The 16893-nt window shown below is 42.2% G+C and overlaps 1 protein-coding gene across 1 annotated transcript in view; it reads left to right on the plus strand.

Annotated features, from left to right (window-relative positions):
• RFFL (ring finger and FYVE like domain containing E3 ubiquitin protein ligase) overlaps positions 1-14223 on the plus strand; it is a 52173-nt gene extending 37950 nt beyond the window's left edge. The window contains exons 2-7 of the mRNA XM_075589902.1: positions 41-216; positions 3445-3795; positions 6430-6507; positions 8875-9085; positions 10017-10040; positions 11747-14223. Coding sequence (XP_075446017.1) covers positions 49-216; positions 3445-3795; positions 6430-6507; positions 8875-9085; positions 10017-10040; positions 11747-11916 — 1002 coding nt within the window. The 5' untranslated portion in view covers positions 41-48 and the 3' untranslated portion in view covers positions 11917-14223. The remainder of the gene's footprint in view (positions 1-40; positions 217-3444; positions 3796-6429; positions 6508-8874; positions 9086-10016; positions 10041-11746) is intronic.
• Positions 14224-16893: the final 2670 nt, after the last annotated feature.

Below are 16893 nucleotides of genomic sequence, written 5' to 3' on the forward strand. Positions count from 1 at the left end.
CCCTTGCATCTTCCTCATGCTCCCTCCTTTCCTCCTCCAGGTGTGACTATGTGGGCTGCCTGCTGCAACTGGCTGTGTCTGGATACCCAACATGAGGACATCGTACAGGGTGGGAGGACACAGGCTTGTTCCAACCCTAACTTCAATACCTATCCCACCATTTCAGAGATCATCTGCAGAACGTGTGGTGCCCAACTCCAGGCCCCCATCAGAAGGGTGAGTTAGGAAGAGGTGCCCCTCTGTCATTACCTTGTGGGTTATAGGAACTTAAACGCCCCAACAAAGGCTGAACACTTTTTTGGTTTGTGCGGTTAGGCAGGGTTTTATTTAACCACTCACAGGGAACGGGAGCAATAACAATTTGGGCGCTATGAAACTTATGAAGCATAGCACCATTACAGAATTCCACCCATTTTATTTAGAATTTATTTTTGGGGGAAGTGAGGTGGGGATCCTCTGGAGCTGAGTCGTGCTCTTTTCACTTCTGTGGTTCCCCGGTTCCAGATATATTTATTGGTTAGTCACCGGTGCCCTTCCCTGGGTATTTAAATGACTGCCCAATAGGAAATGGGTGACCATTAGGAGAATTGGCGGCCAATTTGAATGCCCGCGAGACTTTTAATACTAGTAACTACTTGGGAACTTCATTTATAAAATGTTTTACTAGGAATTATAGGCTAAAGCAGCAAAATTCAGGGCATTATTGAAATTCCTGCCTACTGATTGGATAATGCCCGGAATTTTAGCTGCTTAAAAATAATCTATTTAACTATACAAAAGTGTCTATTATTTATGAAAAAAGTCTACATTTAGCCTATAATAGTAATAATCCCCTCAGAACAGGGCATTACTGGCCAATAATGCCCTGGCTGGGTTAAAGTCCCTCGGCTTTGCCTTGGGCCTTCAACTGTTCCAGCCAGGGCATTATTGGCCAGTAATGCCCTGTTCTTCAGGGATTATTACTTAAGTAATACATTGAGAGTTACCTCTCGTTTTCAAGTATGTCCTGGGCACAGAGTTATGATGACAAATACATGGTTACAAATACATAGTTAAATTAAGTGAGCAAGGTTATACATTATATACAAGACATTGCACGCACACAGGCATGTAACTGTTACAGACCAGATTAAAATGTGAGACCTCTTTAGTTTTGAAAGAACTTAGACTGGTGGTGGCTGTGAAAGTCTCTGGTAGATTGTTTCAGTTTTGGGGTGCACAGTAAGAGGAGGAGGAGCGGCCGGATACTTTGTTGAACCTTGGGACATGAACAGTCTTGGAGAGCCGGGGTTCATGTTTTAACCCTTTGATCGCAGTGTTATTAAGCAGCTGAGGGGATGGAAGAAGCTACGATCTCCACTCCCACTGCACTGGGGAGAGTGAGAGACGGCTGCTAACGGGGCCGGAGGTTGGGGGAGCCGCAGGTGAAGCCCCTGAGAACGGCCTGTTGTCCACCAGTGCTCTGCGTGGTGCAACATGAAAATAATTGTACAGACAGAATAGGCTTAGGCCGCGCTTCTAGTGCCGGCGACGCAACATCGCCCGAAAACAAATGCATTGCTGCCGCCGCGTGCGCTTATAGTAAGCGCCACGGCGACAATGCGACAGAGCAAAGTCGCCGTCGCGAAAACTGGTAGCCGGCAAAATTTGATTTTTCAAAGGCTGTCGCCTCATGTGACGGCCCTTGAACCAATCAAACGCCGTCGCCATCGACGGCACTATATGCGCGGCCTTATACAACATCAGTCACATCAATTGCAATACATGGAAATAGCTTGAAAGTTGTGCTTCTTGAACGGACATAACATTGCTGCTTGTATGAATTAACACCTGGCAGCGAGGGGGTTAAAAGTATAATCCATGAGGCCCTTTTTATTTTTTACTTTTAATAAAACACACTTTATTCTATATTCGCGTTCCACTCTGGTAAGTATGGGATGAAAGTTTTCTGGAACTGTACAGCTGAAGGGTTAGAAACCTCAACTCTAAACAAAGTAAAGGGCACTGCAAATTATGTAGCAGTAGACACCCACGAACACATTCCTTTAATTTGGCTTTGTTACAGTACGTAGCAACCATTGTCCATTTCAGCTTAAATCTTCCTAAAAACAATGACCTGTGCAAAACCCCAAAGTAAACAGAGTTCTTCACAGAACAATCTATTTGTTTGGTTGGTGATCTGCTGACCGAGGTTGCCAAGTCAACCATGCATTGCCTTCCGTGTCACTGTGATTATGATGTCACTCCACCAATCAAGATTCTCTCTGTGCATTGTGATTTTGCCCAGATTGCACATTCTCTCTTTGCTGCAACTGTTCTGCAGCCAGCAGTCACTATGGTGGGTTGCCAGGTGTCCAGTATTGAACCGGACTGTCCTGTATTTGGACACGATCCTGTAAAAAATAGTGGTAATACTGGACATGTGTGTCCGGTATTACCTCTCTGGACATAGACCTGACCGGCTTGGTGGGCCGTGAGATTTCCGCCTAGCAGGATGAGAGCAGGGTTACTGCTAGGAGGATAGGCAGCTTCCTCCATCCTAACTGGCTGCTGCTGGGTAATGCAGCCAATCGGGATGTCAGGAGCCCTGGGGGTGGGGCCAAGGAGAGGAGGAAACAGCATGGAGCGGCAAGAAGTGTGTTTCGAGCGTGTCGCACCTTTCACCATTGTGTCCAGAATTTTTGGAGAAGCCACCTGGTAACCCTAGTGAGTGTGATCTGTAGTATAGTTAAGCTTAAGTTTTCTTGGAAAAAGTTAAATGTAGGCCTTGTGAGGTGCAGGACATCTTTTGATTCTCCCTTTTATGCTTCGATGTTTCATATGTGGTTGGTTTTGAGGTATTTGTGGCATAGAGCCACTAAGGAGTTTGGATACCAACTTATAACGTTGTTGCAGGGTGCCAAACAGTTAGATTCCTGCACTGACTGACAGTCAAGTCTTCTGTTGGAGAACAGAAATTCAAACTGTACCACAGTATGGCCGCTAAATATTTTCTTTCCCCAGTGAAATTTATTAGGGAAAAATTTTTATTAGCGACCCCTTAAGACATCTGGCGCTGGATTTTCTAGCACGAAATACTTTAAGATATTTTGGAGGTGTCCTTTGTGTGACTTATTGTCCTTCTCTTGCCAAAATTAGCAAGAGAAGATCAGCAGCACACTACCTCTAAGGGCATAGCTAAGAAATCGCTTGATGACCATAATAGTCCACAGCAAGACCATTATATGATGGTACCCAAACTCATTAAGTGACACAAACAAAACAGGTCTCTAAGTCTGAGGTAAATGTTGCATCTCTGTGCTATTCAAAATAGGATTGTAACTGGTTTGTTCATTTATACATTGTGCTTTCTTTGTACAGTTCTTTGTAATGCCCTTGCTGTATAGCATTAGAAGAGCACTAAGCTTGATTTTCACTTTTTTTCCACTCGTCCTTTCTGCTCAGTACTCCTGCATGGATTGTGGAAAGAACTTCTGTAGTTCATGTATCACACAACAGAGCGATGGCCTGACCCTTTGTCTCCTCTGCCGGAGAGTCCGCTCCACGTTATTCCTCCGGGACGAGTTGATGAAGCTGAAAGTGAAAGAACTGCGGGATTTCCTTTCTATGAGGGACATTCCCACCGACCTGTGTCGAGAAAAGGAAGACCTGGTGCAGCTTGTGCTGACTCAAAAGCCCCCAGCAGTCCAGGCAGACGGAACTACAGTGCCCCCCATAACTGAAGAGCAAACCACCCCCAGCCTGAGGTTGGGCATTAGTTCTCCCACTACACAAATATTCCAAGATGTCCCAACGGTGAGTCGGTTCTGTAGTTACATAGTTACATAGTAGATGAGGTTGAAAAAAGACTTCTGTCCAAGTTCAACCTATGCTAAATTTAGACAAAAGATATTTTATCATAGTTGCATATTTTGGACCTTTATATACTCAACAGCTTTAAAAAAAAAAAAACAGGATTGTATAATATCTAAGCATCAAAAATATCTGGAGAAGAGCTTTTAGATAAATGTCATAAAGAAAGAGAGATATGGAAACCATTCTGAGAGTACAGTTTACAAAAAGAGATTGTTCGCTTCAACTATGAAAGAGCAGGACAGCTTTAAACAGACTGCTAGAAGCCTGCATGGGTGTAGTAGAAACCGCTTGAATGAAACACATGGGGGTATACAATAGACAGTAGTCATACGGTGGTACAGAAGTGAGTAATGGGAACTGGCTTTATTTGGGAGGATGAGGAGTTCTGATGGATCTTACCACATTTATTAACCGCAAGTATTGCAAGAGAAACTATGTACAGTACGGTGCAGTGAGGGCCAACTAGGCTCTATTTTTGCCGGGTAGAGTATCAAACTTATCAATAGTTGAGGTTGAGAGAGCGAGGGGGTGTGAAAGAGAGGGGCGCTCCGGTGGAAACTTGGGCTCCCTGTTTTAAGTGCCCTGGGTCCCTCAAAGCCTTAATGTGTGTGTGTGTGTGTGTGTGTGTGTGTGTGTGTGTGTGTGTGTGTGTGTGTGTGTGTGTGTGTGTGTGTGTGTGTGTGTGTGTGTGTGTGTGTGTGTGTGATGCATGGATCTGTCTGTGTGCCCTTGGTGCATGTACCTGGTATGTTTGTGTTTCTTCCGAAGAAAGGGGAGCGCAGATGTTCACGTGGAAAGCACGTATAAAACAAGAAGGAAAATATGCACAATAGTGGAGCCAATATGAGTGCATTATGAAGGGTTATAAACAGGGTAAGTGTTACACTCCCAAATTCCCTCTAAATGGATGGCATGTCAGAGACTCAGTCTCTCTCTGACTGGCGCAAGGTGTACTACAGCATCGTGGGCAGCCAGAAAAAGGAGGTCAATCTCACCAATGTTCTTCAAAAAGAAAAAAAACTCACACTGGTGAAGTATGTCTATGCATATAACGTGGAAATAACAATAACATATAGCAAATGTGCACTCACATTCTGCACAAAGGCAAGGCGCATATCTATCAATAGTGGCGATTCCGTGGTCGCACAGCCTGTCTCAGTCCTGCCTCTGCTTCTTCCTGGTTGCACGCGTCCCTCACGTCACTTCCGGTGATGTCGTCTGTGTGGGCGGAAGAAGCTTGACAGGGTAACTCCAATGTTCTGGTCTCCAAATGACAGGTCGCAAACTATTCTCCGCGTTTCGCTTCTGGAATCTAAGTGCCATCAACCCCTTCTCTATATTTATATCTTTAGACCATCTTATCAATTATCCTATAATTGGTTTATGAGCTACTTTACATTATTTACACCTTTTTCACTTAATTGGTGATTTATTCTGTGCTATTGTGTTTTTTTTTGCACTATTATCACTGTGTGTAAATATTCGTTTAATTCCCTTTCACTATCTCTTATTAAGCACGCAATAATCACATTTATTACACTCCTATCCCATTTTAGAACGCCCAGTTACACTCCCTTTCATTGTGTGTGTGTGTGTGTGTGTGTGTGTGTGTGTGTGTGTGTGTGTGTGTGTGTGTGTGTGTGTGTGTGTGTGTGTGTACATGATCTATAACACTTATGAAGTTGCATAGGGTGCGTGACACCTGGGTTGGTATATATTTGCCAGCCACTATATGGTTCCTTTTTCTTCCCCATCCAGTTCGTGTTGCTGTGAAAAGCTTTGGTGACACGATGTCTCCCTGCATCATGCCCTCACTGATCCTTATCTTGCTTGTATCTTCATGTCATCTAATGGTTGATGTGGCATTCTCGGAAATGTTCTTTTATAATATCAATGTGCTCTTCTTCCACACTGTGTCTTCTTCATACATTTAAAGTGGCTGCAGTGGGCTCCTGTAAATCACAGTGCTAGCACTTTTAATGGCATTTCCCACAATAATTATTCTTGAAAATAATACACATAACCAAAGGTACTGGGATAATTTCTAAAAATTGAAACAGGACATATTAAAAGCTTGCATAAATAAGTTAACTATTTAATGTAGGGGACACTGATATTATATAATGCGTTTGCGTTTAGGTAGACAAAACATTAACATATATGAAACCAGAAGCGCTTTGGTACAGGTATCTGCTCGAAACACAACACCTCCAATAAAATGTGTTACCAACACAAATGCATGAGATTCACATCCATCTCGCTTTTCTGGATAAATAATTAAGTACACTTGAGGAACGAAATTGCCATAAATTTCACAAAAGCACCTACACTCTGTAAAAATGCAAGATTAAGGGAGTATCAGTCTAGCAACTGTATTGGCTACTTCATAAATACTGTACATGTTGACAACTGTTCACTCATGTCACGTACATGCTTACCCATGTGCGCGTGTGTTAAAGCCTTTAACAAAAAGTGAATTTAGAAATCAGGTTAACCTCTTGCTTGCCATACTGCACATGAGCTTTAACTCTTACATGGCTTCATCGTGACAACTCCTTCTACTTCTCTTTGTAGACGGACAGAAATGCACCTTCTGATCCTGAGAATAGAGCAGACGTGCAGATGGAAGACCATGTTGAGGAAGAGACTCACGTGAGTAGTCACTTGTCTCCATGGACACATTGCTTCGTGATTAACCTTTCATTGTGTTTGCCACCTTATCATATCCTCCAACTGGCCCAATGTAACAGGTACTACCCGTTGCACACATTGTTCCTATTTCTGCTTGTGTATATCAAGAGAGGGCTCTCTGTATCCCCCTTCTCCCTCTTGCTCCTATTATTTGAAACTCAGAACCTTCTGCTAATTAGAGCACATAGAAAAATAAGGCATAAACGCCTTTTATCAGCAGGCTAGAAGAAATGTAACATCATCTGTACATAGTGGTTGAAGTGACTTAGGAATATGGTGGCAAGGTGCCCGACCATGAATTTCTAAAATTATTGATCAGTGTAGTAATGGTTTTTGAATTGTATTTAAGGAAGGTTTCTTTCAGTGTTTAACCTACCCACGTGTTAAAATGGAACTCTGTAAATCAAAATGTAGGGGTTATCTCGGTTTGCAATTGAGAATGAGTGGACTGCATACCCACCACTGGGTCTCAACAAGAAAAGAAAATACAAATGTCTAGTTGGTAAATGAATCTTTGCTTACAGTAACTTGCTCATTATTTGAGGGTTTTAATAAAAGGCAACCTACTTGCTTGGGAGCCCCTATATGCCGCATTGGCAGGGGAATTAAAATGTACATATTTTCTAAGACCAAACTATGGAGGGTCTGCCTTACTGCCCTCTATCTCTGGTGCTCACTCTCTGTATTTGCAAACTGGTTCTCTTTACATCGACCATGAACCAATGCCATGGATGTCTTGACGGGGTTACCTTTGGACCTGTAAATATAAGTTGCTACCAATTATGTTATGTCACTGTGTATTGAGGAGGACCTCGAACAGACATGACCCAACTCACTGGGTGCTCCTGTATCAAGGAGAAACAGTCTAAAGGTTGAGAACATTTTGATTTGATATGTGTTCCCAAACCTCGATAGTCCCCGTTATATTAATTACCAGGGCAACCAAAAGAGCCAGATGTTTGTAGTAAGCATTATTAAATTTTTAAGAAAGCTAATGAAATTAATTTGTTTAGAAAACGTTTTTTGTTTTTTTTTTGTGAGCAAAGTGGAACTACCTCTTTAACCCGTTGAGCACAAGAGGGCCCATGATTCCTCCAGGCAGTGTGGTCATGTGACCACGGCGGCCCTTAACCCGGAAACTGAAGAGGAGGCGTCTGTAACAGGGACTTATCCCTGTTTAAGAAACTGCCTCTAAATCCAGCAGGGAGCTGGTTAATTGCAGACAGGCAATTAACCAGACCCCACCTGGTAATCAGACAGGTTTAAAACTCCTGCTGAAACAGGCCCAGAAGATGACTGTGCGCTGATTGCAAGACACAGGGGGACAGACCTTTCTTCCAGTGGGCTGCAAACCCAGGAACCGACCAAAAGGCTGGCCCTCAACAAACACCCAGTCTCCATTAATGTACCTCTGCACACATCTCTTCCAGCGTCCTATTCAATGTCTGTTCACTGCAGTTAACGACCTGCGCTCTACGGGAATAAAGGACATGATCTAACTTTGAAAATAACCCGTTTCTTGAGCATGACATAGTCACTATGGCATTGGGCCCCTGGTGTGCCTGACCCCATGACATAGTGACTGTCTTGGGCACCCAAAGAGCTAAAGGCACATATAACATTCCCACCACTCCACCCCATCTCATGTCTCCTGTCTACTGCATACAGAAATTTACTGATTACCAGTTCTGACAAGCAAATCATATGCCCTTCAAAGGAGAAATTACCTTTAAACCCATCTCATATTTTTATGCACTTCTTAAAATCTTGTCCACACGTGCCTTTCACTATTACCTTAACCATTACGCTGCTGAAGAGCTTGCAGAGAAGCAAGAGATTTAAATGCGCACATTTAGGCAAAAAGAGGGCAGAGATTCACTTTTCCCACTACTTGCCCGTCTGTTTGATCCACAAACTGGTCACTGATTGGCTCATGAACCGGTGGCCAGGGTGGTACATTTTGTAGGACATGTTTTGGATGAAATATCTCCCGAACAAAGATAACTCTCGGGTGCTTTCATTCTACAACAGAATATTATTGATCATATCCATTACCCATGACATTTGAAAAGAACCGGTGATGAAGTATGGCAAATCTGCTCAGCTTGACCAATCTATTCTAGAGTGGCAATACACAAAATCCACTTGATAGACCTGGTAATAGTTTGTAAGTTTTATCGAAGGAACTTTAGGGAGTCGGAGTGTATGGAGATACTCCTCTAAATCATAGAGTATATTAATTTGCTTATACGATTGAGTAAAATGTTTCACATTCTCTGCATAATGGAGTAAGACAGAGTGAGGTGATGACCTGCTTCTCTCCCGTAGTCCACAGACTCGGAGGAAGTTCTAGAGCCTGGGCGGAGGGCCTCCCTCTCGGACATTGGCAGCTTGGATGACATTGACGCTCTCTCTGTACGGCAGCTGAAGGAGATATTGGCCCGGAACTTCGTCAACTATAAGGGCTGCTGTGAGAAGTGGGAGCTGATGGAACGCGTTACCCGATTGTACAATGGACAGAAGGACCTTCAGCAAATGGGTAAAAGCAGGAATGCAGCACAATGGGCGTTCTTTACATTGTGCATGTATTTATTACCTGAGGTGTCAGCAGCCAGTAGTGCAGGACTAAGTACATTAACTACTTTGTGCATGTAGTTGGCACAAGGTAATCGCTAAGTGCTGTAAGGATAGTGGATGTATATTTAATATGAGGGTAGCGGTGCAGTACAAAATAATGTAACTATATTGTGCATCTATTTAGTACAAGAGAATCTGTATCCGTGCATCACCAGGTATGGTAATAAAATGATATTTGCATTTAGCACAGATGTATCGGCAGCAGTGCTGTATTGAGCACTGTAATAATTGTGTGTTCAATAAGCAGGTAGGAGCAGTGATGCATCATTAATAAAGTAAGCTTATTAGGCACAAAAAAGAATGACAAAGCACTTGCATGTACAATATGAATCCTAGCTAATGAGTGCTTTCATATATTTGTAGTTTTGAATATAGATGTGACCTTGGGATGTCAGCGGTATGCTATTATAATATGCTCTAATTTATGTACAATTTAATGATCATGCTTGGAAAACATAATTTTATCAACGTCCACATGAATTAATCGTGTTGCTTGCATAATATAGCACTGACTTATCCAAATGATTAAATGATGATGCTAGCACAGCATATTATAATAACATGTCACAGACCTTTAATGCAGTTCGGCATGTACAGTACAATATGGTCAGTGATACTTATCACAGTTGTACTTGCAGGACTGTGAAATCTTGGTTATTAGCAGGGCGTCTCACTCATTCCCAGCCTCAGACTTCAAAGAATGACATTGCTTTGAAGTCAAAATAATTTTCGTAAAACTTGCGTATCTTATTCATTTGTGCCGTGCACCTTGATGTCTATACGCTAATCTCTGTGCGCGTATATTCATGTATTCCTTTTATCTGTTTTTGCAGTTTTCAATGCTGAAGATGACCAAGGTAAGAAATCAGACCAGCTTAATGGATTACGTCACTTTCACCTATTGAGCTGTCTCCGCATAGCTTTTACTGGAGAAGGTTTAGACTGGGGCATTAAAGTCCTTTGCATTGCTATCCCTTGTAATTCGCCTATATATACGCCTATAATATATATTATCTTTAACTGTGCATGCAATGTCTTTTATATAATTTTTACTAACGTAACTATGTATTTGTAACCATGTTTTATTTGTTATCATAAGGCTGCGCTCATAGTGACGACGACGACAGCAACGCGATATCGCGTCAAAACAAATGCATTGCCGCCGTCACATACGCTTATAGTAAGCACTGAGCGGCGGCTTGGTCGCGATCGCTAGAAGTAATCTCAATTAAGATTTTTCCAACAACCGCAGCCTGACGTCGCCGGCACAATAAGCGCAGCCTACCTCTATGCCCAGGACATACTTGAAAACGAGCGGTAACTCTCAATGTATTACTTCCTGGTAAAACATTTTATAAAAAATAAATAAATAATTCAAGGACGAGACTGAGGCACTGAACTTGTAAAGGGGCTGATTTATAGGTCATACAGTACATTATCAGGAGCATGTTACTGCAGAAGATTAAAGTATTGGTATCCAAAGGAGATGGAGGAGCAAGGTGAATAGACTATTTTACACGCAGCTTGCCAGACAACTGGGAGTGGAGTAAGAATTAGGAACAGCAACAATGGTGCTTCTGAAATTTACCATCAGAAACTACACACACAGCAATTTTATATTGGGGATAACCAGTGAAATTGAAACTTTTGAATGCTCGTTTACCAATGGGATATTCGCTAGTTATGCCTGAAAATATGGTGTGCCCAGTGAAAAGAAGGTTTGGAGAGAGCACTTTCCCTGGTCTTGGTTAATCACTGGGGGGAGAATAGACAACCTGGCGCAGGTCCAAGTGCGTCCGAGCAATATGCGCCCTCGTCCAAGACCCCACTCCCTTTTGTACTTAAAGTTGTTCGAATATAAGCCTGGCCGTGTCTGTAAATGTGCTCTGTACAGTCAGCCCCACAAGTGAAAGCTTTGTCCAGTGATTCAGTGTATCGTATGAGGATATATGGAGTGTAAACGTACTATTAATTTGCAACTCTGCACTTAACGGTTTAAAATAAATCCCATATAAAAATCCCCTTTGTAGACGCGCCAAAGAAATGTTGTACTTTGCGGACACTTTGTGATTCAAAGTGAGGCTGGAAATAGGCTTGAGGTTGAAGGACTATGCACCAGTTTGAACAGATCCAGTACTGTAACTCATACATGTTTTTAGCAAGATAAACATCACAACTTCTATTAAACACTGGCAGATTTTCCCACATTTACCATTCTCTTACACAAGATTTAACGCCATATCATAACAATCAGAAACTGACCGCATCGAACGCTGCCCAAATTCCCAACTTGCTCCATGGTCCTCGACCACCAGTTAACGGTGCACTTTCCAGGATTCTTTCGTTATTTGACACTTTTCCTAGAAGGCTTTTCAATGCACATATACTACTCTCTTTTTGTATAATACTTGCTCAAACTTCAGCTCAGTCTGGCACCCCAATGCTTCTTTTGGTCTTTTTCTCTTTTGTCCCTTTCCTTAATAATGTCTTTGAGGTATTTGTATATGCAGTGCAGCCAATAGTGCAGGCCACATCTTTATCACGACTCCCTGTCTTCCTACAGGCGGGGCAGGCGAGGAGAACCTGTGCAAGGTCTGCATGGACTCCCCCATCGACTGTGTACTGCTGGAGTGTGGCCACATGGTGACTTGCACCAAGTGTGGCAAACGCATGAGCGAGTGCCCTATCTGCCGGCAATACGTGGTGCGGGCCGTGCACGTCTTCCGATCCTGACCCCCCCTTCTCTCCACCCAGAGCCACCACCCCTGCGTGGGACAGACAGTCACAGTCAGAGTCTAGCACATAGGTGCTCTGTTGTCCCCCTCCACTGCGGAGTCGCCTCTGAGCTCTGTTTACTTGGCCTGAGAGTACTTGAATGCTGAGGCGCAGATGGGGGGGGGGGGGGGTGACGGGATGTGTTATTGCTTTAATTCATTCAATATTCTATGCTATGACCATAGAATCCCTCTGGAAACATCTCTTGCGCTTCCTTTTTAGCATATCTTTTCCTCTCAGGGCTTTGTTCAATATGCTGTGAAGCGACCTCTCTGTGTCAAACCTCTAGAGCACCGGTTAAATGAAGAGCTCAGAGACATCACTGGCATGGAGAAGCATCTTTATATTGAACAGTGGCTTCTCTCCACTAAGAAGTGTGTGAGTAACTGTGATGTGCGCACACTTGTGGTACAAGTTCTAAATCTGGTCATGTGGTACTTATGGACCAAACTGATGGCAGCTCACAATGTCATATTCTGACAAGCTAACAATTTTCACTTCAAAGGGGAAATTACCTTTAAACGCATCTCATATTTTTATGCACTTTTTAAAATCTAACCCATCAGTGCCTTTCACTATTGCCTTAACCATTACGCTGCTGGAAGAGCCCGCAGTGGTACAGAGAAGCAAGATATTTAAATGCGCACAGTAGGCAAAGATGTGAGTTTAATCTCTACTTTTTCTTATTTTAGCATACTTTCTGATTAGAGGGGGCAAAAATGCGTTGCGTTGCTATTGCTTCAATAGCAAAAGCTTGTATCGCCGCACCCTCTTTTTAGGAAGGAAGGGATATAGGGGGAGTTTCTGATATGAATGTGGCAGAGCTATTAGGTTGATCTACAATACAAAAAGATAAGGAAAACGCTGACCAAAGCAGAGAAAAACTGTCCTTGCATGTATATCCCCAATGAGTGGAAGAGGCACTGTTTCAATGAAAGCTTGGACTTGGTGTCCTGTACAATTGTGTAATTTTTTTAAATGACATGCTTTTTCTATGACTTTATCATCTGGGACCCATAGCACCTTGCAATGCGAAGTGATTAACAGGTCGTGTTAAAAGACGGCCGTACCAAACTTGCCATGGTGTCATTTGCAGAGCACAGCTTCCAGGTTTAGACTTCAAGACCTCTTTAAATGAAGAACATTGTAAGTCATGAAATGAAGGTGAGAACTAGCAGACAAACTGTTAAGTGCCAATACGTTACATTAATTGCCAGTGTACCTTGGTATGTGCCTCCGCCGCTTTAAGTAAAATTACATCTATAACACTAGGGTTAGGAGAATGTAAATATAGGACAAGATTTTCTAAAAACACAAGTGACATCACAAAGCAATAAATTAACGTTGGGTGATATCACTGCTGTACTTTGTCCCAATCTACTTGGAATATTGGAGATCAAGTTGAACCTGCACTAATAAAGTAACGGGGTGACCTTTAACCTTTCTAGCACTGCATTGTGGCTGTGGAGAACGTCTTCAAGAGTTCCTTTACCAACATATAACCCAACGCAGTGCTGTTTTCCTACCATGGCCCATAAAGACCCAGATTTTGCTTTAAAAACTACTTGTGTGAAAGGGTTAAGTCCATCTATTTCCCCCCCCCCATTATGCATCACCTTATATTTTTGTAAGAGAGAGAAAATATCAATGATAGACTACTATTAACAACTGTTGTGCTCATGGTCAATCTCAGGAAGTGATAGTTGACCAAGGGGATGCCATCCAACACAGTCGCCAGTGTCTTTAATGACGACTTTCATGTTGTGATGGGCTATTCCCATGAGAACAGAAGGGGCAAGTACAGTAGATCCATCACGTGGTACGTCCGCAATGCTTTGCTGCAATAGTGATACTGTTAATGTGGCACCCGTGCTCGGTGTCTTTCCCATTTCAAAGGCTAGCACAGGCAACGTACAGTGATGAGCAACTAAAAGGCATGAGCATGTCATCTCTATGCGCCAACTGCACCAACAAGCACAAGAATCCCAGCATAAGGTGTGTGGCTTCTAGCTGATTATCCAATGCTCTCAGCTGCTATCTGTGATGGACTCATTATTAGAAGGGCTAAAAATGTGAACTGGACTCGTGGGCACTGTGCCTGTGTGTACGGACTTGGCCTTCTGTGCCTGATTATTAATTAATCTTTGGAATAATAGATTATTAAACAAGCTTCAGGTGTTTTTTTTTTTTTTTTTACATCTTCTGAAAAGTTCTGCTTTTTTTTTTAATAAATATATATAATAAAGTAATTTTGTTGTTATGATACTTGCCTTTTTCATGTGCTTTATTAATCTTTTCTAATTCACACACTATTCAGTTAGAATTTGGTAGGGGTGTCATGAATGAGAGAAGCAGTTGGTGTTCAAGATTATCTGCAGGTACAGAATCAGGTCTCTTTGCATTCGTGAGTATGGAGAGAATCGGTGACCCCGATTGTGACTCTGAGTTTAGAAGGGGAAATTCTGGTCCGTGTTAGTTCTTGGACTCCAGAGAGAATCCAGTAAATATGGAATCCAACTGCGTACAGGCATACCTCGCATTAGCATACGCAATGGGTCCAGAGGATGTATGTAAAGCGAACATGTACTTAAAGTGAAGCACTTCCTTTTTCCCACTTATCGATGCATGTACTGTACTGCAATCGTCATATACGTGCATAACTGATGTAAATAAAACATGTGTAACAGGCTCTATAGTCTCCTCGCTTGCGCACAGCTTCGGTACAGGTAGGGAGCCGGTATTGCTGTTCAGTACGTGCTGACAGGCGCATGCGTGAGCTGTCGTTTGCCTACTGGGCAATATGTCCTTACTCGCAAGTGTACTTAAAGTGAGTGTCCTTAAACCGGGGTATGCCTGTATAGAGGGGGGAGGAAAATAATCTGGTAAATTTCTTTCCAGAAATAGGCAGAATGGTAATCAGGTGTGACCGCTAGAGGTACAGAATAAGAATTGGGTTATTGCTATAGCCCTATGACTTTGGTAACAGAAACCATGAGGCTATTCTCTTACAGTCCTGAAGATAACTGGGTACCAAGGTTTGATCTCCATGTAACCTAAGCTTTCTCCTTCTATTAAGGGGCACAGCCTCTGTTTTTAAGCGAGTCCAGGTTCTGGGTAAAACAAATCTTTATTACTAGAGATGTAAGAACTCGCCCAAATTTGGTTTACCTATGTTTTGCTGGAGCTTTTGAAAAAAAAAATGTGCAAACATTTGTCAAAGCGAAAATTGACAATTTTGATAAAATGTAGATATTTTAGGACTAAATTGTCGAATTTAGCCAGGGAAGAATTGAGAGGAAAGTGTCAGTCCTACTGTATGTAGCAGAGTACCCATTGACTTACATTCCCTTTGAAAACACTAGTGTAGAGAGAACTGAATACACATGTGATAACTGGGAGATTGGCCTGTGGGCATATTTAATTTATTTTATTTCCCAGGTGTCTCTCCTCATGTTGTATAAATGAATGTTTTGGGAGGTAAGTAAGGCAATGGGCTCCTTCCCATTTTACTTATTGACTGATTGCGAACTTTGACATTTTTCTCAAAGCAAAAAACCATCAAATCACCCATGATTGAGCAGAAGGCTTGTACATCTCTAATTATTACTCCATGCATAAGCTTAGATGAACAGTGATGTTATATGATCTGCAGATAAATGTAAACTGTGTATGCAGTTTATGGAATAGTGTATCTTACACATCTAAGCAAGCCATGTTCTTTAGCCTTGCACTATGAATTGGGTATGGTTGAAACAGGAATAACACACCATCTTGGCAAGCGCAAAACCCAAAACCACAATATTTTATATTTTTAAACCGTGCCAACGTGTGCTACTGGGAAACTAACCTTAAATATACCACGTAAGCAAAGAAGCCCTAAATGCACATCAAATGTGACAAATTATTCAGTTCATTTATGCATTTATGGGGCGTTGGGGGGGGGGGGGAGTTTCTTGTAAGAATAGGTCACTTGGTGCAAACTTTTAGCCAAAAGATGAGAAGTCTGCAACCACGTCACGGTATGTCTTTATTTATATAGCGCCATAAATGTACATAGCGCTTCACAGTAGTAATACACGTGGTAATCATATAAATAACAGATAATATAAATAAAAGGTCATGGGAATAAATGCTTCAGACAAAAGTAACATTGAGGAGCTTACAATCTAATTGGTAGGTAGGGAGAACATACAGAGACAGTAGGAGGGCATTCTGGTAAGTGCATCTGCAGGGAGCCAAGCTTTATGTATCGTGTCCAAGATTATCCAGTGCTATTTATGTGGGTCTTAAAGGTGGATAGAGAGGGTGCTAGTCGGGTATTGAGGGGAAGGGCATTCCAGAGGTGTGGGGCAGTCAGTGAGAAATGTTTAAGGCGGGAGAGGGCTCTAGATACAAAGGGGGTAGAAAGAAGACATCCTTGAGATAGAGGATGAGATAAAGGTAGACGTTTTCAGACAGTATACATTTGATAGTGTAGGAACCTGCTGAAACGGATTACTTGGATGTGGTTGCAGGCAAAATTGAACAAAATTACCCATTCTTATGAGAAGAAAAAAAGTATAAATAATTTGTGTTGTGTTGGATATGCATGGGGGGGTTTCTTTGTCCTGTTGAAACATGAAACGCACCCTGGATATACTGAACACGGACAGACACTTCAACACAAGATAAGCTGCCTGCTTTCAACGCTCTAAGTAAATTGGTAGCCTGGCTCTCTTATTTGAAAAATGATGGCGCGATCATTAGTCAAAACAGATAAATATAAGTAGCTGGTGTGCTTGGATCCTGGCGGAAAATGGTACATACAATTTTTGCCAATACAAATAACTAAGAGCGTTGCTTTAAGATCAGTGAATCTTTACAAGAAAGCAAACTACTGAAAGAGAAAAAAAAAAGAAATACACCACACTACTTCCAGGGACAGGTGACCTAACA

Source organism: Ascaphus truei, chromosome 3 (assembly GCF_040206685.1).
Source record: "Ascaphus truei isolate aAscTru1 chromosome 3, aAscTru1.hap1, whole genome shotgun sequence".
NCBI classification, from domain to species: domain Eukaryota; kingdom Metazoa; phylum Chordata; class Amphibia; order Anura; family Ascaphidae; genus Ascaphus; species Ascaphus truei.